The following is a 26,698-nucleotide window of genomic DNA, read 5'->3' as shown; positions in this document are numbered from 1 at the left end:
GTCCTGGCCCATCACCAATATATCGTCCTGGAAGTATTGCACTCCCTTGAGGTCCTGAAACAGCTGATGCATGAGCTTTTGAAACACCGCAGCCGCCGAGGCTAGTCCGAACGGCATGCGGCGGAATCGATAGCATCCGATGGGAGTTATGAAGGATGTTAAGCTGCGGCTCTCTGGGTGTAACGCTATCTGGTGATACGCTGAAGTCAAGTCTATGGTGGAGTACCACTGAATACCCCTTGTGCTGGCCAGCATCTCCTCTATCCGGGGAAGGGGAAACTTCTCCACCACTATATTTTTGTTCAACTCACGTAGGTCCACGCATAAACGGACCTTCCCATTCGGTTTCTTCACTACCACCAACAGCGATAGCCATTCAGCACAGGCTATCGGCTCAATGATCCCTCTTTTCTCCAGCTGTTGTAGTTCTTCCTTCACGTCGTCCCTTACTGCTAGCGGGATGTTTCTCACCTTGTGTGCCACCGGTACAGCTCCTTTTTTGAGTATGATCTTGTGTGCGAATTTGTCGAGCCTGCCCACTGAACCTCCAAAGACCGTTGGGAACTCCTTCCTCCATTTATTCGTGTCCAGCGCTTCCTCCGGCTCCGTCATTAATATCTGTTCCTTGCCTCCCGGGTCCAGCTTGATGCCCAGGTCTCCTTGGTCGAGCCACCCTAGGACGGAGGGACCTTTCTCGGAGACATACAGTTTGCACCTGGCCTCTCTGCCCCTGAACTCGAAGTTCAATTTCCTGCACCCGGCCATGGGGATTCGATCACCATTGTAGGTAACGGGACGTATGTCCAGCTTGTCCAGCTCGGGGCCCAGTCGCGGAGCAAACTTCTCTTCCCACACGCTCCGGGGGATGATGGTGTAAGGCGACCCTGTGTCTGCCACCACTTGGATTTCGACGCCTCCGATCTTCATTTCCATGACTGGTTTCATCGTTCTTCTTCCGCCGGTGCCACGGCCTCGGTCGTTTATGCTTAAGATTTCGTCGTAGATGCAGAGGACTGTGATCACCTCTTCCTCTGCTGCCTCTTCTGGCTCCTCCGCTGCTTGGGCCACGTACTTCACTGCGTTCTTGGCTGCCTTCTTCCTGCACGCCTTTTCAAAATGGCCGACTATTCCACAGAACATGCATTTGGCGTGAAGCGCGGGGCACTTCCGGTCGTGCGCCTCGTGCGTCCAACTGCCGCATCTGTAGCAAGGCCGTTTGCTACTTCCGGCCTGTTTGCCAAGGTTGCCTGGGCTGTTCCGCCATTTGTCGGGACCCTTTTCTGGCTGTTTCCGTGCCTGATTATCCTTGTGGTGTTCTTCCTCGTCTACTTTGTTCACCGTTCCACTGGGCACAATCTCTTTCTTCGTAGCCGCTGCACACCTTCGTGCCAGTTCAGCCCTTTTAACTATCACCAACACGTCCTTGAGCGAGGTGTCCCCTGCGGCCCATAGCTTGTCCTGCACGCTCGTGCACGTGGTGTGCATCACCACTTGGTCTTTTATGAATTCACTTTCCCAGTTGGCATATTTGCACGAGACCGCCAGTTTCTTCAACGCCGCCACATACTCTTCCACCGTTTCCCCGGGTAGTTGCTTCCTTTGCTGGAAGTTAAACCTGTCTACTGAGACGCACACTGAGGGTTTGAAGTGTTCTTCTAGGTCTTCCAGCGCGTGGGCATACACGTCGTCATCCTCTGTCTCTCTCTTCTTCGGCACCAAGCTTTTGTAGATCCTTAGGCCTTCTGGGCCCAGATTTAGCAGCAGGATGCGTTTCTTTCTCGGCGGCTTGAACTTCTCCTCGCTTTCGTCTTCCATCACTTCTATGAAATTGTCTATGTATTCCTTCCAGTCCTCCCATTTCATGAGCGGTTCCCCTGGTCGGGGAAGGAACTGGACTGGCGCTATCGCGTAGCCCGCTTGTGCATTCATCTTCTCCGCCCGGGCTGCGGACAGCGTACCTTCCAGGCTTCTCGGGCTCCCTGGTGCACCGTTTCGTTCTTCCTTCTTGAACAAGGGTGGAGGGCTGCTCCTTTCAGCCCTTTCCTGTTCGGGTGGAGTAGCCAGTGCGTATCCCGGTGGGCCTTGACCGTGACTGGCTTCCTACCTCGGTTGTTCAGGGTTCTTCGACCGTCGCTATTTGTGCTCTCGGTGCTCTGTTCTCTTTGCTGATGGTTGCGTTGCGCTCCTTGCCGTGCCCTATGAGGGTGGGGTCGCTGTGCGTACCCTCGGGCCTTCCTCGTTTCTCCTGCGCCACCACTCTGTTCCGCCGTGCTTCTCGTAGTCTGCGTGGTGGGGGTCGTGGGTCGGTATCCCACCTTCGTCGCCACTGTAATGATGCACTTTCTTCCCCCAATAACTCTCGGAGTCAGGTGGTGGTACCAACCTCTTTATTCAGGTACATACATACAAGGAGCGCAAAGCATGTCCTACGCCCAGCCTGCTCGCGCTCTGAATGCCGCGCTCCGCCTGCCATGCCTCTACGTCAACGTACGTCACGTAGCCACGTGACGTACCATGCTAGCGCGCTCACTACACTATGCACCAAGGCAGATGAGGATTTTGACAGATTGAGGATTCTGATGAGTCCTTATTCAATTATGTGCAACTGAAGTAGACTCCTGGGAGTCAGCTGGCCCCCCGGCAATGGGAAAGTTATTCCGAGGCACAGGCTCTGGCATTACGGGTACAGGGGTGCTGAAACTCCTCCAAAATAAACATTTTGGAGGTCAGAAGTTGAATACATGCTAAATATGCCTTCAAAATGTGTTTTTCATCTTGTCACGGTTGCTGTGGATCGCTCATATACAGAGATCAAAATGTCAGGCTATGCCCATTTACAAATCGCTGCTTATTCTTTTAACAAAGAGATTTGTGTTTACTTTTCTTTCTCTGACTCCAAATCAGAGGTTTTTAGTAATACTAACTAAGTGACAATTTTGCTGGGGTACAGAGAGTGTGAATAGAAAGGCTGAAGGATTTCAGGTTTTTCTAACACAAAACACAACTTGAATACCTGTAAAAATGAACTCTACAAATATATCACAAATATATCAACAGCTCAAAAAACATGTTAAATCCTGAAGCATGATGTAAACAAAGATCCTGATAAGATAAAAAAGAAAACAGACACTTGGTGATGCACAAATGGTAAATATTTGCTGAAACCCGTTATCTACACATTATCGTTTGTGAGCTACATAGTTTTATCAGTAACACTGCATATCAGTGCAAATTCAGTTGCCTTTTCAATGGAAAATGTGCTGTCTGTAAATGACCACACCATGTTTTAATAATTTATTTGTCACTGTGTGCTTCAAAATGCACGATGAGCTACATAATACATCCTTACCACTCTCCTGCTGAATGGGCGTGGCTCTTTTACTTCACTTTTCTTTGTGTGATATTTTAATTTTTCACAGTCTCTATGACTTCAGCAAAGTGAAATCGATGGCAGCAACCCCCTCTGTAAATTGTTTCAGCACCACTGTTCTGAGGATTTTTATTTGACTTATTGGGTGTACATTGAAAACTCTCATGAGCTGCGGCTGTGCTCACTCATGTAGACATTGGTGGTTTTCTTTATGGGTTTGTGAATTTGCCAGAACCCCTTTCAGAAGGCCACGGGGAAAAGAGTAGTTACTGGGCCCAATAGTGGTGGTTGAGGCCTTTTACTCCAGATGTCCCTGGGGGCTGCCCTACCATTGATCCCGCTCATCTGGGCCAAGCACCCCTTCTGCACCTGGCTCTCAGGTAGTGTTGGACGACCAGTCAAGGTGCCTTCAGGGGAAGAGCAGATACAGATCAGTGAGCATGACTCGTAACTCAACGTGCAAGCAACACGAACAATAAATCAATGCTCATTCAAATGCTTGTTTTTATATAAAAATAAGTATTTTAATTATAATTCTGCACATGGAAAGGTAAACACCATTCAAAAGCAATAACAGTATCCCTCTCGAGCTCGGGGGTCTAGTTGTTGACAGGCCACTCCCTGTCCTACTAACTTTATTGCAATGGGTTTAATGCTATTCCCCATTCACTGATGTATGTATGTATTGTCATATTTGTATAGCGCTATACTGTCACCCAGAGGGTATCCTGGCGCTTTGATTCAGCAAGCCGAAACCACCGATGCAAAATCACACTGCTCTTGGAAACAGGTGGGTCTTCAGACCTCTCTTAAAAGATAGAAATTCACCCGGACTCCTCAGCAATATCGGGAGAGAATTCCAAAGTCTAGCAGCCGCAAAACTAAACGACCGACCACCCATCTTTACCCTCTGGACTCTGGGAACCGTCACCAGACACGCAGAGAAAGAGCGTAGTCTCCGAGGGGTGAAGTACCATGAAAATAAATTCTGCAGCAGAACTGGACCTTGTCCATGCAAGGCTCTAAAAACCAGACAGGATGCTTTAAAAAGAATCCGTTGATGGACAGGCAGCCAATGTAGATCCATAAGTGCCATGGAGGAGGAGGCAGTGCGCGAGCGAGAAAGTGCCAACTTAGCTGCCATGTTTTGTACCCGCTGCAGCTTGCCCACCAGCGTGCTAGGCGCCTCCAGAAGCAGTGCGTTGCAATAATCCAATCTGTTTAGGATGATGCCCTGCACTACCTCAGGCCTAGCCTGCGCTGGGAGTAATGGTAGAACTTTACGTAGCATCCGAAGCAGCATCATGCAGGCGGCTACGGTTTTATTAACGAAGATGTCCAATTGTAGGTTGGGGCCAAACATGACCCCCAGATTACGAGCAGTTTGTGCGGGAGTGGATCCAACGGGGAGCCTGATGACACAGTCTGCGGCAGTTTGCAGAACTCATCAAAAGGAGGGAAAGAAAAACAACTCAGCTGGGGTCGACTGGAAGATTCATCCGGAGCTCCCAGACTAAGAGGGGAACAACTCAACTGGGGTCGACGTGGGGGTTCTTCCGGAGTTCCCAGACTGAGAAGGGAACAGCTCAGCTGGGGTCGACTGGGAGATTCATCCGGAGCACCCAGACTGAGAGGGGAACAGCTCAGCTGGAGTCGACTGGAGGGTTCTTCTGGAGTTCCCAGACTGAGAGGGGAACAACTCAGCTGGGGTTGACTGGGAGATTCATCCGGAGCACCCAGACTGAGAGGGGAACAACTCAGCTGGGGTCGACTGGAAAGTGCTTCCGGAGCTCCCAGACTGGGAGTGGAACAGCTCAGCTGGGGTCGACTGGAAGATGCTTCCGGAGCTCCCAACTGGGAACAACATAGAAAGTCCTCTGGAGCGCCCCGAATAACTAGATTATCCAGTGATGCTGACATAGGTGGGGCCGATGCAGCAAGTCCGCTCAGAATAGTAGCGATCTTTTCCTCAAAGGCAGCTGCCAGAGAGTCGCATGAAGCCTGAGAGACTGGGATGTTATTCATGGCACCAGTCGGGTGGGAAAGATCGTTCACAATCTTAAACAAGGTCTGTGATTTGTTGGTCGCCTGATTCAGCATGTCTTCCAAGTAGACCGCTTTTGCACACTTGATCTGTGCTTTATATTCCTGTAGTGCCAGCCTAAAGTTAACTTTTGCTGTATCTAAATAGTGCTTCCTCCAGGCCCTCTCTGCCCGCTTGCATCTCAACTTCAGTTGCAAAAGATCGTTGGTATACCAAGGCATAGCTCGGTTTTGTCTGTCCCTTGATCTGCGCAATGGGGCCACTTTATCCAAAGAGTTGGATATTTGCCGACACAGGCTGGCGTAGCTTTCATCAACACTACCTTCCAGTATAAATCCTTCTGGAAGTAGAGTAGGCAGAGCTAAAGATTTTAAAAGTCTAGACCAAGGTCGGCCCATTTCGGTATGTCTCAGCCCTGTATCACTCGAAGAAATAGCCGGTAGGTAGAGATAGAAAGGGACGAGTGCATGATCCATCCAGCATTGGGGCATGATGACCTTCACCGCTACCTGCTGAGCGTCAGCAAAAACCATATCCAGGACGTGACCCTTCAAATGGGTGGCAGAAAGGACCAGCTGTTGCAACTGAATATTGCTACAAGCCTGGCAGGGATCATTATAGGCAGTATCCAAAGCCCCGTTCGGCCACAGATTAAAATCTCCCAGAACTAGCAATCTGGTATGGGAGTTAGAGAGGTCAGAGATGAGATCAATAAAGTCTGGCAGAGTTGATGGTACATTACCCGGCGGTCTATAACAGAGAACCCCTGAATGTAACGTTCTCTCCTGCCCTTTAAAGGAGAAGCCCATGAGCTCAAAGCCCGGTACCTCCTTGATCTCTAGCTGCGAGAGGGCTAAGGTTTCCCTAAAGATGAATCCTATTCCGCCACCTCTGTTCTTCAAGCGAGGAGTATGCCTAATTTTATAACCCGAAGGGCAGGCCAAGCCCAGTTCTACCTCACTGTCCGCTCTTGTCCAAGTTTCCGTGAGGAAAAGCACATCCAGTCCACTGGACTCAATGAGAAGAACAATCTCCGTATAGTGCTTGCAAAGGGACCGTACGTTGAGTAAGCCACATAAAAGCTGCTCCGGCTTATCAGTAGGAATATCCTGCTGAGTACAAGGTGTCTGGTCCGGCCTAAAATGCAAAAGTTCTGTCCTAGAATAGACTATGCGTGAAGTGGTCGAAAGGGCAGAGTAGCCGAACGGGCGCAAACGGGCTTACCTCTGGCGCACCTCCGGCACGCCTACGTCGCGCCCGCTGCGCGGCAACGCTGCGCGCTTGGTAGGTGGCCATCTTAAATGCCGGAGTATCGCGGGAGTCCTGTGAGGGCAAGCCACTGGCCCCTCACACAAGATGGCGCCTACAGATAGTGTAGACCTCCTAAAAGCCCAACCCAATATGGCGGCCAGAAGCGGCGCGTTCCTAATGAGCCCCCAAGCTATCCCTCTGTCCCAGCAAGTGTGGGCGCCAAACTTTTAACGTGCGGGTAAGTTCTTTCTAAAGATACCCCAGACACAAGAAATAGAGCGTCTGCGTTCTAAGCGCGAGCAGCACGAAATGAATCAATGCCAAGTATAATTGGTGCCAAACAAGTTTTTAAAATATTTAAAACACAGCAGATAGTAGCAATATGCATAGCGCGTTGCGTAGCAGGCAAGTAAATCTACCTGACTGAGGAGAGACAGCTTACTTAAATAGGCTCCTCCTCCAATGCGGGAGTTCTATGAGGGCAAGCCACTGGCCACTCACACAAGATGGCGCCTACAGATAGTGTAGACCTCCTAAAAGCCCAACCCAATATGGCGGCCAAAGCGGCGTGTTCCTAATGAGCCCCCAAGCTATCTCTCTGTCCCAGCAAGTGTGGGTGCCAAACTATTAACGTGCGGGTAAGTTCTATCTAAAGATACCCGAGACACAAGAAATAGAGCGTCTGCGTTCTAAGCGCGAGCAGCACGAAACGAATTAATGCCAAGTATAATTGATGCCAAACAAGTTTTTAAAATATTTAATTTGATGACCACATTAAGGGAATGTAAATTATTAGGCCGTAGTCAAGAGTTACTTACTTTACTTTGTAGATTTGTAGTGCGCAAGTGAATCATCCCCAAGGGGATCTCTCGGCGCTTTGAGGAAAGGGTAATTGTTTGGCGTGCAAATCTAAAACAGCCATGTCTTTAAAAGTTTCTTGAAGCTGGTTAGCTCACCACAGGCCCTAATGTTCTGCAGCAGTTTATTCCAGTGGCTGGCAGCCAAATAAGAAAAGGCTCTCCCACCCATCATTACCCTGTGTATTCTCTGGGTACACAAGAGGTTGGCATTGCTAGATCTTAGTTGTTGGGCTGATTGATACCAACTGAGTTTATTTATGAGATAGGCAGGGCCTCTCCCCTGTAATGATCTGAAGACCAGGCAGGGCATCTTAAAGATAGCTCGTTTCCTAACCGGAAGCCAGTATTGCTGGTTCAGCAGAGGGGCGGAAGGGGCCCGTGCCAGCTTGTTGATGGCAAGGCGGGCTGCTGTGTTCTGCACCACCTAGAGCCTTGATAGGAGATCTTCCCTTGCTCCCACCAGCAGTGAGTTACCATATTCCAGACGACTCACCAGGAGTGACTGGATAAGTGTTTTTCTTGCTGATGAAGAGATCCAGGGAAAGATCTTCCTAAGCATCCTCATTGTGCCAAAACAAGTGCCTGACACGGTCTTCACCTGCTCCTCCATAGATCATTTGTCATCTATCCTGATGCCAAGGTTCTTAGCCCAGCTCCTAGGAGGGGGCTTCACCCAGCTCGGCAGGCCACTACTCGGGAGACCAGATTGCTTCAGCCTTCCCAAACAGCAGAATCTCCATTTTTGAAGAGTTGAGTTGTAAAAAAATCCTCCTCATCCAGCTGGCAATGCTAGACATGCAGCTTCTAAATTTTAGTTGAGTTGACATAAGGTCCTCCTCAATGGGGTCAATTAGCTGTGTGTCGTCCACATATGAGATGGTCTCAAAATCATGGCCTCTGATGATGTCGGCCAAGGGAGTCACGTATGCATTAAACAGCTCATCTCCTCACTCAACAACTCCACCCCAACCATCACGGAAAACGACGACCCCAACACCGCAGCCCGAACCCTGCATAGATGGATCTCGGACAGCACCAACACCATAGCCCCCCTCAAGAAAAACAACAATACCCGTGCCAAGAAAGCCAGATGGTTTACCACCGAACTTCGAGAGTCCAGGTGCACATGCCGCCGCCTAGAAAAGGCCTGGAGAAACACCAAATCCACAGAAGCCCACAACAACTTCAGAGCCGCCACCAACGCTCACCATCATCTCATCAGAGAAACGAGGAAAAAAGCGATTGAAGACAGAATCTCCACCCACGCACACAACAGCAAGGAACTCTTCAGCATCATCAAGGAGTTCGCCCAACCCACCAACGAGTCTACCGACATCCCTCCCTCACAAGACCTCTGCGACAAAGTCAGCACCTTTTTCCACCACAAAATCAAGAGCATCTATGACAACTTCGACGAAGACAACCAACACACTGAACCCTCACCAACCACCCCCGACACCCGGAAACCAGCGATTGATGACTGGACAGCCCTTACCACCAAAGACACACTGAAGACAATGAAGTCAATCCACTCAGGGGCCCCCACGGACCCCTGCCCCCACCACATCTTCAACAGAGCCGCTGACACCATCGCACCCATGCTCTGCCACACCATCAACCGCTCCCTGGCGACTGCCTCGTTCCCCAACGACTGGGAACACGCCGAGGTCAACCCCCTCCTGAAGAAACCCTCTGCGGACCCCACCGACCTCAAAAACTACGGACCCATCTCCCTGCTCCCTTTCCCAGCGAAAGTCATTGAGAAAGCCATCAACAGCCAACTCGCCACATTCATTGAAGAACACAACATCCTCGACTCCTCCTAATCCGGCTTCAGAAACACCACAGACGACATCCGCACCCTACTGGACAAAGGAGAAACAGTAGCCCTCATCCTCCTAGACCTATCAGTGGCGTTCAACACAGTCTCCCACCGCACCCTAATACGCAGACTCTACGACGCAGGAATCCAGGACAAGGCCCTCGACTGGATCTGCTCCTTCCTCTCCGGCAGGACGCAACGGGTCAGACTCCCCCCTTTCCTCTCAGACCCCACACCTACCACCTGCGGAGTCCCCCAGGGCTCCTCCCTCAGCCCGACGCTCTTCAACGTCTACATGGCTCCACTTGCCCCCATCGTCAGAACCTACGGACTCAACATCGTGTCATACGCAGACGACACCCAGCTCATCCTCTCCCTATCCAACGAGCCCATCACCGCCAGACGCAACTTTCGAGAAGGCATGGAAGCCGTTGCCAAATGGATGAAAAACAGCTGCCTACAACTAAACCCCAACAAAACAGAAGTACTCATCATGGACCCAAACCCCGACGACTGGAGCGACACCTGGTGGCCCACCGCCCTCGGAAACCCGCCAACCCCCACAGACCACGCACGCAACCTGGGAATCATCCTGGACTCCGAACTCAAAATGGACCGCCAGATCAACTCTGTCTCATCTTCCTGCTTCCACACCCTCCGCCTCCTTCGCAAGACCTTCAAATGGATCCCCCTCGAACACCGAAAGACAGTCACTCACGCCCTGGTCACTAGCAGACTCGACTACGGCAACGCACTCTACGCCGGAATAAACAAAAACCTCATCCGCAAGCTACAAAACATCCAGAACGCCGCCGCAAGACTGGTCCTCAACCTCCCAAAACACTGCCACATCTCCCAGCACCTGCGCACACTAAACTGGCTCCCCGTCGAGGCGAGAATCACCTTTAAGATGCTCACCCACGCACACAAGACCCTCCACGGCACCGGACCAGCATACCTGAACAGCCGGCTAAAATTCCACGCGCCCCAAAGGACCCTACGATCAGCCCAGCTCTCCTACGCCGAGGTCCCCCGCACCAGACAGACCAGCTCGGGAGGCCGCTCCTTCTCCTTCCTCGCGGCCAAACCATGGAAGCCCTTCCGCTCCACCTCAGACAGACAACATTGCTCCCCATCTTCGCAAGAAACCTCAAAACCTGGCTCTTCGACAGACCCCCTCCTTGATGGAATGGAACCTGCACCCCCCCCCCCCCCCCCCCCACCACCACCCCTAGCGCCTTGAGACCCTTACGGGTGAGTAGTTGCGCTTTAGCAAACTCCTCATTGATTGATTGAATGATTGACATGGTGGGACTCAAAACAGACCCCTGCGTAACACCCCTGTCCACCCCTGCAGTCTGCAATACAAATGAGTCCAGCTGAATGCTCTGGGTACGGCCCGTTGAAAAGCTTTGTATCCACTTGAGAGCCCTGCCCTTCACCCCAATCCCCCCCCCCAATCTGTCTAGCAGCATCTTATGCGAGATGGTGTCAAATGCTGCTGACAGATCAAGGGTGACAGGATCACTGGGGTTCCTCTATCCAGTGTCATCCTTATGGTATCCATCACCTACAACAGTGCGGCCTCCATGCTATGTGATGCACGGAAGCAGGACTGGGAAGGATCCAGAAGGCTGTTTTGTTCTAGATAGAGGGATAGCTGTAGGTTCACCAAGGTTTCCAGAACCTTTGAGTAGCAAGGGAGAAGCTAAATTGGCCTGTAGTTCTGTAACTCAGTCGGATCCGCTAAGGCTTTACCCGCGGAGTGGCTTTACCCGCACGTTTTTCCACTTGTTCAGAAATATGGCCGTCTCCAACGAGATATTTTGGAAAGCGCGTCTGCTTTCCAAAATATCTGTGTATGACAATATAAGTGTTGACATGACCGCCGGTGTTGCAGGATCTAGTGGCGAGCCAGATTTTACACGACTTAGTAGAGAGCCTACTTGCTCTTTAGTTACGTACGAGAAGAAATCGAGCCCAGGAGAGGAAGCCGATTCCTGCGGCGGGTCTCTGGGTAAGTGTCCCTCCACTGGTTCTTCTCTCGCCAAGTCAAAAGACTGATAAATCAAATCAATCTTGTGGGTGAAATTCTTGGCTAAGTCGTCACGTAGTTTCTGAGTTGGAGGAGGTTCCGCATTATCAACCTTGGGATTTGTAAATTCCTTCAGGATCTTCTATAATTCCTTAGAGGAATTTTTATCCCCTGTAATGCGTACCCCAAATGTATCCTTCTTGCTGCATTGCAGCTGTTAAGGTAGGCTCTATATGCCTTTTGATATAGTAGTTCATCTGATTCCCCCTTTGACTTCCTCCTCCTCCTCTCCAGGGCCCTGCATATGGACTTCTCCCTTCTAAGGGTGTCCGAGTACCAGGGGGCAGTGGCTGTCCTCTCCTGAGTAGTCACTCTTTTATGGGAAGCTATAACATCCAGGGCTGCCTGGATCGCTCCCTCCAGCCTTACCCAGGCAGAGTTAGGGTCTGTGTCCAAATTGAACGAGGGGTCACTGTAGACTTGGCTAAAGGCGGAGGGGGTTACTTTCAACCAGGGTCTGCAGAAATCCTCCTGACCTTGTGCCCGCACTACTGAAGGTACAGGCAGCACTGAGAATTTTAATGCCATATGTTCAGTCCAACCAAGTACTTGAGGAGGCTCAACTGCCAATTCAGATATGTTGGAAAAATGGCATCTAACGTATGGCCTGCCCTGTGAGTGGGGCTGGTGACTGTTAGCGATAGCTCAAGAGATTCCATAGCTACTATTAAGCTTGGAGTTCAAGACATGAGGTGCCAGTCTATCTAATAATGAGGTACAGAACTCATTTTTACTACCCCCAAGAGGATGATATGCCAGGGCACCTGTCCATTCAGTGACCTGGTCGCGCTCTACTCTAAATATTAAGAGCTCCAAATTGGAGGAAGAGACCCTATCCAGCGTCCTAGTGTAGTAAGGGAGTCGGTTGGCAATGGCTAGTCCCCCCCACGTTTACAAGGCCTATCCAGCCTGGTGACTGCATTATCGTCCGGAAAGGCTACTACCAATACCGGGGTGACATCATTGTTGAGAAATGCTTCGGTAAAGAGACATGTGTCAGGTGTAATGTCCTCTAATAAGTCCCATGTCTCAGTTGCATGCTTAGGAATGGATCTGGCGTTCAGATATAATCCTTGCATACGAGGTCTCTGTCTATCCTGCCCTGTCACGCTTAGTTCCTCTAAGCTCTCATTATGAGTCCTTTGTCGCGGCTGTTTGTGATATGAAAAAGGATAGGGGTCGGGAAGGGAAGGTAGTTATTTGACCAAAACCCATCCACATCTGGCACACCAATTGTTCCTTGTAGCCCGATTGCCATTGGCTGCTTGGAACTCATTGTTATCCCCCATACATGGTAATGGATGCCAATATGCCAAGAGTGCTTCTCGTGTATAGGAGGTTCTCCTCCCAGAGGGTCCCTGCTGTAAAACTGGCAGCATCCCCTGGCATCTGGCGGCATCCCAGCGCGTACGGGCACAGATGGGCTTGTCTTCGGCGCACCAACGGTGCGCCCGCTGCGCACATCCGCCGCGCGCTCGCTCGAGAAGTGGAATTTGGCAACTAGACCGCTAACCGCCTGCTTAGTTAGTGTGGAAAGACTTAAACATCGTCTAATGTGATTGCTGTGGACCGGAGAGTACACTGAGTGCCCCAATGAAATTTAAAACACAGTTCTAGAATTTTAATGACCCCTTCACAACAAGATAAAATAAATGCTAATGGTTAAAATGAGATCGGGCTTAACAGCGCTGCCCAAAAAACCTTTCTTAGAGTTAGAGTTCTCCCCTCTAACTCCTTTCGAAAGTTCAGTCACAAGAGTTTATGGATTCGCAGTACAGAACCCAAAGGCCCAGTCATGGCTTACTCGCTATGCCGATTTGGAGCCCTTCAGCTGTGCAGCAAAGTCCTTCTCCGGATCATCAAAGTCGGGTTGTGCGCGGTCACACACGACAGCACCTGACAGGTGCAGGCTCTCTCCTTCGAGCCACGCTACCGGCTGCTTCCAGCAATCAGGGTTGTTCCTGCTCTGGCGATCGCGCACTAAGTAACACTTCCCTTCGCAGGGGAGTTGATCTCCTAGATCCGATGGGGCTCTGGCGATGCCCTTTGATTCCGGAGCCTCCTTCGGAGCATTTCGCAGTATGTGGGCTGGGCGTGCTTTGGTCCCCGCAGCAGCAGTGCCTTTGTCCCGAGTGACACCCCAAACCCTCGGCCTCCACTTCTCCAGGGTCACCTCCACTGCACTCACAAGTCAGGTCATGCTGACCTGGCATTGATGTTCATGGTGGCCCCCTCTTTGGCACGTGAGGCCGCCTACTACAAGGTTGTGCAGGCCTGGCACCCTCCACACAATCCACGCTCCTCAGCTCAGGCCACAGCGGCCCCACCTGGAACACTGGGATCGCCAAAACAATACAGCACCCAAGCTATGGCCTGGGATAAACCCCTTTCAGAAGGGAAAAAGGAGAGTTCAAGACCGGCATCGGTCTAGAAACCAGTGTTGGTCCTGAGAATAACCCATAATAAGGAAAATATGAAATGTGTTGACCGTGTTGCACAAAGGAGTTAACGATAATTAATAACCATGATGGTACAACCCCTCTAAATGAGTATAAATAAGGAGTTTGCTTAAAAATAGAGCAGAAGTGGACAACCCCATTCATTTCTAGAATTAATGACTGGTATAATATACTTATGTTTATGGTAGTGTGTTTTGTCACTGATTTGATGTATGATGAATGATTTATGTCCTTTGTTTTTTGAGTTCATGGGCTGAAAATATTGTCAAAAGCGTGGAGTTTGTCTTAAGACTATTTAAAGTACATAAATGTGTTGTTTAAAATAAGTAAAGTTTTGACTAAATAACTGAGGTCAAGAAAATGAGTGGACAAAAACTGTCTGGACAAAATAATTATCAGCGAAGCTATCTATTTTGTTTGATTTTAAGTGGCCCAACTTTGCTGAGTTAATAGCCCAACGCCACAATTTAGTAACTTTCTGAAAGTGGCATTTTCAGAATTGTTAGGATTTAAAATTGTGATTCCAGAGACGCCAATGAGCTGATTATTAGGGGTGGGCAGAAAACTCTGCTCTGACAGCGTAGAGGATGAAGCCAGCCAGCCACCCCTGCTCCCCAGCACAGTCCCTGCTTCTGAAAGCAGCCAGGCTAGGGAGAGCCTTCCTGGGCCCCAGTGGACCCCCATCCCCAGCGCCCGGACCCTCAGCTGGCTTGCCGGATGGGGGGCTCCTGCACCCCGGGGCTCCTGGGCCCGGCCCCAGCTTCCGAACCCTAGCCAGGACAGCCTCCCCGGGGACCGACGGACCTCCGTCATCAGTGCCCGGACCCTCGGCTGGCTTGCAGGACGGGGGGGATCACACACCCTGGGGCCCGCCGGATGGAGCTCAAGCCCCGGGCCCGGGCCCAGCTTAGCCAGGCCCGGGAGAGCCTCCCCTGGACACGGTGGACCCCTGTGCCAGCGCCTGGACCCTCTGATGGCTTGCAGGACGGGGGGCTCACGCACCACGGGGCCCTCCGGACGGAGCTCAAACCCCGGGCCCTGTCCCAGCTTCCGAACCCTAGCCAGGCCGGGGAGAGCCACCCCGGTACTCGGTGGACCCCCGTCCCCAGTGCCCAGACCCTCTGAATGACTTGCAGGAAGGGGGGCTCACGCACCCCGGGGCCTGCCGGATTGAGCTCAAGCTCCGGGCCGGTTCCAGCTTCCGAACCCTAGCCAGGCCGGGGAGAACCTCCCTGGGACACAGTGGACCCCTGTCCCCAGCACCCGGACCCTCCGATGGCTTACAGGACGGGGGGCTCACGCACACCGGGGCCCGCTGGACGGAGTTCAAGCCCCGGGCCCGGTCCCAGCTTCCGAACCCTAGCCAAGCTGAGGAGAGCCTCCCCGGGCCCCGGTGGACTCCCGTCCCCAGCGCCCGGACCCTCTGATAGCTTGCAGGATGGGGGCTCACGCACCCCGGGTCCTGCCGGACGGAGCTCAAGCCCCTTGCCCAGTCCCAGCTTCCGAGCCCTAGCCAGGCCAGGGAGAGCCTCCCCGGGCCCAGGTGGACCCCTGTCCCCAGCACCCAGACCCTCGGCCGGAACCAAGGAGGGTTAAGCCCAGGCCACATCCTCTCCCCGACTGCCTGCCCGGGGAGCTCATTTTCCTCGACGTGGGGGCTTATAGAATTTTGGGGAAGGACAAAAAGTAGCCCAGCTCCAGCCCGGAGGACCATCTGGTCACCCAGCCCGCAGGGCCATCTGGTCACCCTGCCCGCAGGGCCATTTGGTCACCCTGCCCACAGGGCCATCTGGTCACGCTGCCAGGCGACCAGATGGCCCGGGTCGACCCAGCGCCCAGATGGCCTAGGAGAGTGCCATACCCAGTCGCCCTTGCAGTCCGGCGAGGGTGGCCAGGCACGCAGAGGCAGCCCCTCTGGAGGCTCCTTCCCCTGGGTGGCTGCTACTCACCTCCCTGCCCGACTTGCCCAGGAGCAGCGGGAAGGGGAGGCCATCTGGTAACCCTGCTGATCCTCAAGGGACGGTGGCCCCAGTCCCCGCACCCCGGTGAGGCAGGGACGGGAGGGGGGAGGCCCCTGTGCCGGAGGGCACGTGGTGGAGGCGGCTTCCCACGGGCCCGCATTACCCCCTCTGCGACTCTCCCGCCGGCCCGCCGGCAGAGGGACCCACCCCTGGGTATGGTGGAGGGAGGCATCCGCGGGCACCCACGCACGGAGGGACAAAAGCTTGGCTCGGAGGATGACTTACAATAGATCCCAGCGAGGTAGCTGCTCTGCTACTTACGAAACCCTGACCCAGAATCAGGTCGTCTACAAATGATTTACCACCGGGTGCCCCATGAACATGTGGTGCACTAAGGTCGATGGAGGCGGCCCCCTTCCGTCCGCGCACTGGTCCCCAAGCGAGCGGCTCTACGCACCGGCCCCCGAGAGATGCCGGCTATCCCAGGCCCACCGAGGCTCCACGGCACTGCGGTATCGTTACTGTTTAGGGGGAATTCTCACTTAGAGGCGTTCAGTCATAATCCTACGGATGGTAGCTTCGCCCCATTGGCTCCTCAGCCAAGCACATACACCAAATGTCTGAACCTGCGGTTCCTCTCGTACTGAGCAGGATTATTATTGCAACACTACATCATCAGTAGGGTAAAACTAACCTGTCTCACGACGGTCTAAACCCAGCTCACGTTCCCTATTAATGGGTGAACAATCCAACGCTTGGTGAATTCTCCTTCACAATGATAGGAAGAGCAGACATCGAAGGATCAAAAAGCGATGTTGCTATGAATGCTTGGTCGCCACAAGCCAGTTATCCCTGTGGTAACTGTTCTGACACCTCCTGCTTGAAACCCAAAAAGTCAGAAGGATCGTGAGGCCCCGCTTTCACGGTATGTATTCATACTGAAAATTGAGATCAAGTGAGCTTTTGCCCTTCTGCTCCGCGGGAGGGTTCTGTCCTCCCTGAGCTCGCCTTAGGACACTTGCGTTATTGTTTGACAGGTGTACAGCCCCAGTCAAACTCCCCACCTGCCACTGTCCCCCTAGCGGGTCGCGCCCGGCAGGCGCCGGGCGCTTGGAGCCAGAAGCGAGAGCCCCACGGGGCTCGCCCCCCCGCCTCACCGGGTAAGTGAAAAAACGATAAGAGTAGTGGTATTTCACCAGCGGCCCGAGGGTATTTCACTTGTCCTACACCTCTCATGACTCTTCAAAGTGCTAGACAAGAGTCAAGCTCAACAGGGCCCTTCTTTCCCCTCTGGTTCTGCCCAGCCCGTTCCCTTGGCTGTGGTTTCACCCGACCTCCTGGAGCCCTCGCTGGGATCGGGGAGGCAAATGGCACCTCATCAGGACTTCCAGCGAAGACTGGCCATCTGGTCGCCCCATTGGAAAGCATTGCGTGCGACCAGATGGCCGGGGGGAAAGGTGCGACCAGATGGCCGGGACCGAAAGAACTCCCAGCTGCCCACCCGAGCCTTCACGGGAGGGCTCCCACCCACCTGCCCTTGTAGGGCTCGGGGGCTGCAGGGTTCGGGGGCTGCAGGGCTCGAGGGCTGCAGGGCTCGAGGGCTGCAGGGCTCGAGGGCTGCAGGGCTCGAGGGCTGCAGGGCTCGAGGGCTGCAGGACTCGGGGGCTGCAGGGCTCGGGGGCTGCAGGGCTTGAGGGCTGCAGGGCTCGAGGGCTGCAGGGCTCGAGGGCTGCAGGACTCGGGGGCTGCAGGGCTCGGGGGCTGCAGGGCTCGGGGGCTGCAGGGCTCGGGGGCTGCAGGGCTCGGGGGCTGCAGTGCTCGAGGGCTGCAGGGCTCCGGGGCTGCAGGGCTCCTGGGCTGCAGGGCTCAGCCGCAGCACATAATCACATTCAATACTCTCTGCCTGGATGATCAGCCTCCACATGGCACGGGTGCTCCTGCCATTCAGTCTCTTATTTCAATTTTAGGCAGAATCAAATGGGAGGCGGAGCCTTTTCAGTTTTAGTCTCCAAGATGTGGTATCGTTTTTTTTTTTTTTACAGTTTTATGTAGCGCAAACCTGACCCGGAGCACCAGTTGTGCTAATGAGGACACACATTCATTTTTTGGTTAGAGATGGCAAGATTAAGGGCTTTGCCCAGAATCACTGGATGTTGCGCGTCGTTGCAGAGACTCGAACCTAGGGGCATATTATCAAGGGGGTTTATCTCCGCTTTTTTGGCTTTAAAAGCCAAGAAAGCAGAGATAAAATTATCTCCCTATTACCTAGCTGTCGCTAACACCAGTTAGCGACAGCTAGTAGGAGATAGCGACCATCTTGGGCCCCACTTTGCATGTCAGTGATATTTATCACTAACGACATGCAAAGTGGGCGTGCCAAGATGTTAGCGACTGGGAACAGTCGCTAACATCGCTATCTCCTATTAACAACTTTTGGAGATATTTGCACTAAGCGCGAATATCTCCAAAAGCTAACACCTGCCCTGAGCAGTTCTTAGCCATGTTATCCAATGGGAGGTGGATAACATGGCTAAGAGCATTGGCTCGGTAATGCATGAATATCGCTGACTTTTCAGCTATATTCATGCATTGCGGCCGATTTTTATCGCATTTGCGATAAACCTTGGTAATAGCAAGGTTTATCTGCGATAAAAATCGCCGCAGCTCAGCGGTAAAGTTTTTGTCTCTAACCAAGCAATAGCTATAATTATCGCTATTGCTTGGTAATATGCCCCCCCGGTTCCCCATATTTGCCACAACTCCTCTACCCATCGTTTGCCACTGTCTTTTCCCAGTGTCTCAAATCATGCTTCTTTTCATAAGGATCTAAAGGCCGATGTTTCCCAATAGTCTGTTTGTTGCTCTCTTTTGAGATCACTGGACCAGTCCTAGCTCATAGATGCCTATGGAGAACGTGCGCCAACCACAGTATTTATTCATTCATTAAGAAATCTGACATTGCCATGTTTGCCCTGCTCATCTATCCAGGACAGTGGGACTGCCCTGAAAGCTCCTGAAGTGGTAAGGGAGGACAGAGCAGCCCCACAAGATTCAGACCAGAACCCACGCACGCACACACACCACACCAGGCCCTGCTTACGTTTGTGCACACACTGCCCATGTTCTGTGCATGATGTAAGTGTGCCCCACTGCATCTATCCTCGTATATTCATCAAACAGACCTTCGCCACGACCTCCCCTGCCTCACTACACATTGCCTCATGTTCACTACACACTGCTCCTGCCTGCACACTTTGCACACACGCTGATCCTGCCACACCCACAATGTCATTGCCCCACATATTTCCCTTGTCTCTTTTATCTGCCTGTGGTCTCAATCATTGATCCAAACATGCATCCATGCACTCACTCATCCATCCATGCACTCAATCAATCGTGCAGGGATGCACTTTCTCCATACAATCAGTCACTCACCCATTCATTCGTGCAACCATTGACCCATTCTCATATTCACAGATTCACCTCTTCGACACACAACCTCACAGATCAATGAAGAAGCCCTTTCACTTATAAAAAGCAGACCCTGTGGCTTTGTCAGTTCATGTCAAGCTCCGCCTCAAAGGGGTGCATAGAGGGCGCGTGGACACAATGTGCATCTTCTGTCACTTACCATGAAATACTCTCTGTTTTGCAGCCAACCATCAAACGTCATCATGACTTCGATGCCGAGCGGGATGCCAAGAAGTTGCAGAAAGCCTGTAAAGGAGCGGGTAAGTGCACCGCTGCTGAGAACCTTTGAGCTCGTGGGTCCCTGGAGGACTGCTATGAAATGAAGGATGCACATGATAAAAAAGCATAACTTTTGTACTTTAAGCATTACAATTCTCGTATTCTTTAGGACCAATATTACTCTTGTTATAACTATACCATAACACCCCGCATCCCCTCCCCCCGCTGGGACTGTGCTTCGAACCATCACAGGGAATGAATGGCTTGTCATATGGGAAGTATCGCAATATTGCTTTTTGAAATTGAGGGGCATATTTAAGCTCCTTCCACCACCACAACATCACTTTTAGTGCGTTGTGGTGGCAATACGGGCTTCGCTTTATTTACAAGGCAGCAATAAGCCACTTAATGTGGCTTAATGCTGCCTTGTGAATAAGGCCGCCTTTTACGCTGTACATAGCGTGAAAGAGGAGAGCAAAGGGTGTTGCGGTGGGTGTTCCGCCGCAACACCCATAGATTTTAACGCTGCCCCCTATTTACAAGGGTGGGGTAAATATGAGGCAACGCCAAAATTAAGACCAGAGAAAAGCTGGTCTTAAGCAAGCAAAACGAGGTGCAAAGTTGTATTTCTCTTTGTTTTTGTTGTTTCATTGTGTGCTACGTTGTGCAGCACACATAGAAACACCAAATTGCCTTTGAATGGAAGGTGACACTTCCTGCACATAAACAAAAAAAGAAATTACATTTTGCAACTTCTATGTGTGCTGCATTAAGCAGTACACATAAAAGTTACAAAACATCATTAAAAGATTGTTTATGTGCAGGAAGGGAGTCCTTCCTGCACATAAACAATCTTGTCTTCAACAAGAACCCCTTGAACTATGGTGCAAGGGTGCCTGCGTTGTCACTAGGTTGCTAAGTGTAGGGCCAGCGCAGGGAGAAATGCAGGGCTGCACCATATCCTTGTAAATATGGTGCAGCCCTGCGTTTCTGAAGTGGCGCAGTGACGCGTTAAACCAGGAAGGCTAACGCCGCACTCCGTCACTTCTTAGTAAATATGCCCCTGAGTTGTTAAATGTATGGCTGCTGTTGAATGTATAGCGCCGACATGAGTTTGGGTGCTGATAAATGAGAACATTAAAGGAAGAAATAACTGGCCCTGGACATCTACGTACGTTTTGAATGCATATACTCAAAATCCAATAAGCCTCAGCATCTGCTCGACTGTTGGACCATCCTGACCTAATGTAATATTGTACACATCTTCACAGACTGCACTCTGTCAGCCAGCTGTGCTTAGACGTTGCATTATTGTGAGGTTTACTGAGAAACTGATTTCTTCTGTTTTTGGGGTTCAGTGGTAGCTCTTTCGTCTCACAGTACAGGAGATCCACGTAGCGCTTTCATCTTACAGTACAGGCGATCCATGTAGTGCTTTCTTCTCACAGTACAGGGGATCCATATAGTGCTCTCTTCACGCAGTACAGGGGATCCATGTAGCGCTTTCATCTTACAGTACAGGAGATCCATGTAGTGCTTTCTTCTCACAGTACAGGGGATCCATAAAACACTTTCTTCTCACAGGAGATCCACATAGCATTTTCTTCTCACAGTAAGGGAGATCCACGTAGTGCTTTCCTCTCACAGTACAGGGGATCCACGTAGCACTTTCTTCTCACAGTACAGGAGATACTTGTAGCGCTTTCTTCTCACAGTACATAAGATCCACATAGTGCTTTCTTCTCACAGGAGATCCACATAGCGATTTCTTCTCACAGTACAGGGGATCCACGAAACGCTTTATTCTCACAGGAGATCCACGTAGCACTTTCTTCTCACAGTACAGGAGATCCACGTAGTGCTTTCTTCTAACAGTACAGGGGATCCACAAAACGCTTTCTTCTCACAGGAGATCCACATAGCACTTTCTTCTCACAGTACAGGAGATCCATGTAGCGCTTTCTTCTCACAGTACAGGGGATCCACATAACACTTTCTTCTCACAGTACATGAGATCCACATAGCACTTTCATCTCACAGGAGATCCACGTAGCGCTTTCTTCTCACAGTACAGGAGATCCACGAAACGCTTTCTTCTCACCGGCGATCCACATAGCATTTTCTTCTCACAGTTCAGGAGATCCACATAGCGCTTTCGTCTCACAGTACAGATCAACGTAAGAACACCCTGGGTCAGCGCAGAGAGTCCGTTTGCGTTACATCATTGGCTTCCTTCACCTCCAACAACGCACCTAGAAGTCGATCTCCAGTGATTTGTAGAAGGTGCTCAGTATAGGTGAAGCTGGAAGGTCTCTTGTGTGATACTCTCTTGGACTAATGTGACGTACTGTTAGGTATGCGCATAATATATAAGCATCAAATAAATATTCTACATGACAGCCGAGCTTTACAGTCACACACTATTATAGGGGTGTCCGATGTTTGGTACGCGAAGCAGGAACCACACAGGATTCTTGATAATTAATGTAAACAGCAAACATATAATCATTGATTAACCTGAAAACCTCCATTATGCCTGGCCCTCCTGGACCAAAGTTGGGCAACCCTCCTCTATATCAATTTTATAATATGTGCCAAGAACCTTTTTTTCCGCAAGGCCTTGTGATAAAGGAATCATGTGTTTTTTCTCATAGAACTCATAGCTACTTTTTTATTTCTTGTTTTATTCAGGCACCTTTTTGTAGTATTTCATCGTACCTGCTTGCAATTATCCTTACATATATGATTTATAAGGCAACTGCATTCAAAATTCAAAACTGAAAATAAGAGATAGCAAATACATTTTCAATTTAGTCCAAAAAATAGCAAAGAATGACGAGCTTGACGAGGAACGTTGTAGTGATGTAAGAAAGAAAAAAGAATTGTGTTAGGGATAACACTAGCAGAAGAAAGAAGCAAAGACAAACAAGATTAATAGTAATCTTCAGTCAGAGGGACATAGGCGCCACATCATAAATGCATTTAAAGACTACACATATGAAAAGGTTTTTTTTTTTTTTTCAAATTAAAATATGTGCAAAATGCTCTTCTGCACAGGGACTTGATGACCTGGCAATGTCTTGGCTTAAGATCTACAAGCTGAAAAATGGCAACATGTTCAAGAGGAAGAGAAGATTCTGATTTAAGGTTGTTCCTGGAGGTAGGATGATTCTGAAAAAATCTGAGGTGGACTGGAAGCTCTAGCCATCAATACATAAAACGCTTTCCCCCCAAGAGGGACAATGGTACTTAGGAACAACGAGGAGATGGGCACCCATGCATCTGAGGCTCTGAATGATAGCTAGGGAGAAAATTGTTTCCTTATAATCAGGAGGCATTGAGATGTCCTTGTGACAAGGACAAAGAGGAATTCTTCATTTGCAGAAGCCAATAAAGAGAAGCAAGATGTGTGAAAATGTGCGAGCAGTGGTTTAGGCCTAGCAATAGAAGTACTGCACATGTGTGAAGACAGAGAAGTGACTAGAAAAGAAGGGCAAGTAACAAAGTTACAGTAACCTCATATAGAAAGAATTAAAAAAATGTATGTAAGACCTTCTGAAATAAGGTTAGACAAGACACCGTGGATCTAAAAAGAGACTTTCCGGATATCATGGTTAAAGAGCAGGTGTCATAGAAAGTGTGCAGAGCAGGGGAGCACTGAGTGCAGAGTGCCACCAATAATCCAACCAGACACCAGCCAGCCTACCAAAGACTATCTACACTGGTTTGTTAGAAGTGAGGCAAAGGTAATTGTCCTCCATCAAAGGCACAATAGAAGAGAGACAGCTCTTATTGTTTTTTCTGCCTGAGTCCTCTGCCATTGCTAAGTTTGACAACCCGCCATCCACTTAAGACAAAAAGAGATTCGAAAAGGCCATCTAGAGTTGACTAGCGTAGAAACATCGATATTTAAGAGGATCATGGTCAAGGCTAAACCCTTAGACACTCCATAGATGACTAATCTAAATTCATATCTGTAGGGGGCAGCGAGATACCTGAGAGCAGTCAGTCAAAAGGATTTAATACAGACCTCCACAGACATTTGAGAAGAATGGGTATGAGACCATATCAAACGCCACTGAGAGGTTTAAGAGCACCAGGATGTCTGAACCGTGAGTCGAAGATCTTCCGTGACAGGACAGCCTAGCCCGGGATTCATATCAAATGCAATGAACTTATAGAAAAGCAAAGAGCTGATGTTATCACAACTTTCTGAGATTTTAGACAGGAAAGGTGAAGAGAGAGGGGCCGAAATTTGGTGAGAATTGCTGAGTCAGCTGTAGGTGTATTTAAAAGAGAGCAATAAATAGGGAGAATTTTTAGCCACGGCTGCAATTTACAACAGTATAATAGTATTCATTCATGATGTTGTTACACTGAGTACTAATGAAAAGATATTTAATAAATGGTACAAATCGCAATCCATAACAACAACTACATGCATAAATGTAATGGCTGGCAATAAGTAATACGCTTTAGAAAGTCAGGCAGTGGAATGAGAACTATTAACGGTTATGTTGATATAAAGTTTGCAAGTATCATTATATCTTACAGTGCGCTCACCCATTATCAAAGCCAGGATAGCACAACACACCAGCATCATCAGTGGGAAGATGTCAGAGGCCAATGATATCAGATCAAGGCCCACAAGTACCACCAACATAAACGCCGCTCAGTGTTCACCATACAAAGCCAAGCACCTCTAGGCCTTGTTAAAAGTTTGGCATTGGGGGGCTTGGCTTTGCTGGCAACAATGGCGGTCGTGCCTTAGGCTTGCTCCGACCAGCCTACATTTATCATGACTAAATATCCTGTCCTGAACGCCTAAAAATTCACATTTGCTGTCGGAGGTGCTGCTGTACAGCTGGGTGACCCTCCGACAGCGCTGGTGGCCCGTGGAGTGTGGCGGCGTAACCCGAGGCGGAGGAGTGGCCTGGCGGGTGATGGCAGGAGCGGCGCCAGGGACTCGCGTGGAGCGCTTGGCCGGGGGGGTGGTTCCCAAGGCCGGCGTGGAGACAGTGGTGTGTCGGTGGAGCCCGGCGCTCCAAATCCTCGGAAGCTGGGGGGGAGGAGCTCTCCCGTGGTGACATTGGCCACGGATTGTGCTGCTCGACGCTGTTGGGAAGCCCTGGGAGGGCCAGATTCGGCGCGACCGGCAGGCAGAGACTTTGTCCTGGGCCGGCGGCCCGGTGGAGAGAGGCGACCATCTTAATATCCTGCGCCGGTGGCGGTGAATACCAGCAGCCCAACTCCAGAGGTGACCCGCTCCTCCCCTACGAGAGAGGCACGGGGGAGTCGAGCAACGCCGCCTGGGGAAACGTGGAGAGGCGGCCGGCCGGCTGGGCCGGCCTGCGTGGGCCGGGAGGCCTTGGGGGCAATTTCGCCACACCCCGGGTCGGACCACGGTGGGTCCCCGCTCCTGGCAATGGGGGCACCTTCTTCCCCACAGCGGCGGCGCAGGGGGGTGCGGAGTGACGCCGCCTGGAGACCCATCGACGTGCAGTTAGAGGAGGCTGCCAGCTGAGAGGAATTCCCCTGCCTGGGTGCCCTGGGAGATACGGCAGCCATCTTTCCCGGCCCGGGCCCACGGCGGTGAGTCCAATACATCCTGGTGAGGGGTTGTGGACCGGGGGAGCCACGGCGGTGAGAGCGCCCTTCCACCCACCCCCTCCCCCCCCCCGGACAAGATCTCTTGGGGCAGCGGCGACCTTGGATCTGGTGGGCCTGGCGGTCCTTTCGGTCCGCGGCGGTGGTGGAGGTGAAGGCTGCAGGCCTACGATTCTGGTGTGTGTGCACAACCTGGCCCTGGTGGTGTCCCCTGGATGATGGCGACCCTGCGGTTGTGCTGAGAAGGGCGGCTGGTGCGAGTCGGTGGTCAGTGCGGGCCACGGAGGAGGAGGGAGGGGTGTCGCCCCCCCGGCTGTGTGGTGGAGTTGCCCTGCCCGTGGCTTGAGATCCTAGAGGCGGCTACGGCGTTGTCGAGGTTCACGAGGGCGAAACTGCTGTTAGGGTGGATATCATGCTCACCCCTGTACTGCTGTGTGCGATTGCCCTGGGACTGGTGACCCCCTGCCCTAGTCGGAGCACGAGCCTCTAAGATGACCCGTGATAAAGGAGGTGGTGGCGGTGCCAGACAGGGCACCCTCGACAAGTGCACTGGTGCTGGGCTGCTGTCGGGACTGCGGGATCGCAGAGTCAGCTACCTGATAATGCGGCGCTCATGGCGGCTGTTGGGTCCGATGTTACCCTGCTGCGACAAGACCTCCGGAATGCCGTAGACCGCATTACTGACACAGAGACTCGCGACTCAGAGGTGGAGGACGACGTCACGGCCCTGAAGAAGAAAGTCGCTGCTATTGTGGTAAATTTACTATTACCTCATATATCAGAGTTTCTAGAATGCTATCAGTAAGCAAAGAAAGAGGAGTCCGTGGTGCAGAGTTAAGGGCTTTATTCAATAACTCGAGTTAAGGGAGAGCTCCTTCACCAAGCGGGTTAAGGAGTGGTCTAAGGCTTGAATCACACAGCCGAATATTTATACAGATTCAGTCAGTAAAAAAAGGGAAGTGACAAGCAGTCATTTCCAACCAGATGTGTCAAGGTATGGGCGTGTCTTGTGTCTCGTGAGAGTGCATGCGATGTATCGTAATATGCTCTTTTCAGTTGAAGGCCCTTCCTCATCTGGGAGGTTTATCTCTCGGCTTAGAGTCAAGAACAGGAACTATCTCTTAAAACAGGAACTATCTTGCTGGTTCTCGAAATTGGCCGAACCACAGGAATGTGTGGCCTATGAACGGAGGTGCCAGGTGCAGGGTGTCTTGCTCGTGGGTCTGAAGACAAAATGGATGACACACGCAAAATGGGTGCTGTCTGAATCAAATGGCAACCAGGCAGAAAGAAGGGAAACGATGGGGCACAATTGTCAATTTTATTTCCTCACTATGGAAAAGGTACATAAGGGTCTGGTTTGAGAAGTGATGAGTGTGTACTCCATAGCAGATCACAAAAATTCTTATCAGGAATAATATCCGTTCTTTCAAGTCTGTATATAGAGGACAGGACTATTTCTAGTTGCAGAATAGCATCTTTATTATTTTTTGTGGAACATGGACAGCCGACACGTGTTTCGCCCCCTCTTGGCGAGTT

The 26,698-nt window shown here is 51.1% G+C and overlaps 1 protein-coding gene and 1 pseudogene across 1 annotated transcript in view; one reads left to right on the top strand and one right to left on the bottom strand.

Annotated features, from left to right (window-relative positions):
- The window catches only part of ANXA13 (annexin A13), a 200,537-nt gene that overhangs the window by 92,883 nt on the left and 80,956 nt on the right, over positions 1–26,698 (top strand). Inside the window, exon 2 of the mRNA XM_086966189.1 lies at positions 19,518–19,593. Coding sequence (XP_086822315.1) covers positions 19,518–19,593 — 76 coding nt within the window. The remainder of the gene's footprint in view (positions 1–19,517; positions 19,594–26,698) is intronic.
- Positions 16,121–17,221, bottom strand: LOC147724647 (28S ribosomal RNA; annotated as a pseudogene).

This window comes from Lissotriton vulgaris, chromosome 4_1 (assembly GCF_964263255.1).
Source record: "Lissotriton vulgaris chromosome 4_1, aLisVul1.2, whole genome shotgun sequence".
Taxonomy (NCBI): Eukaryota; Metazoa; Chordata; class Amphibia; order Caudata; family Salamandridae; genus Lissotriton; species Lissotriton vulgaris.
Note: the sequence above shows the minus strand (reverse complement) of the source record. Positions and strands in the feature narration are given on the sequence as shown.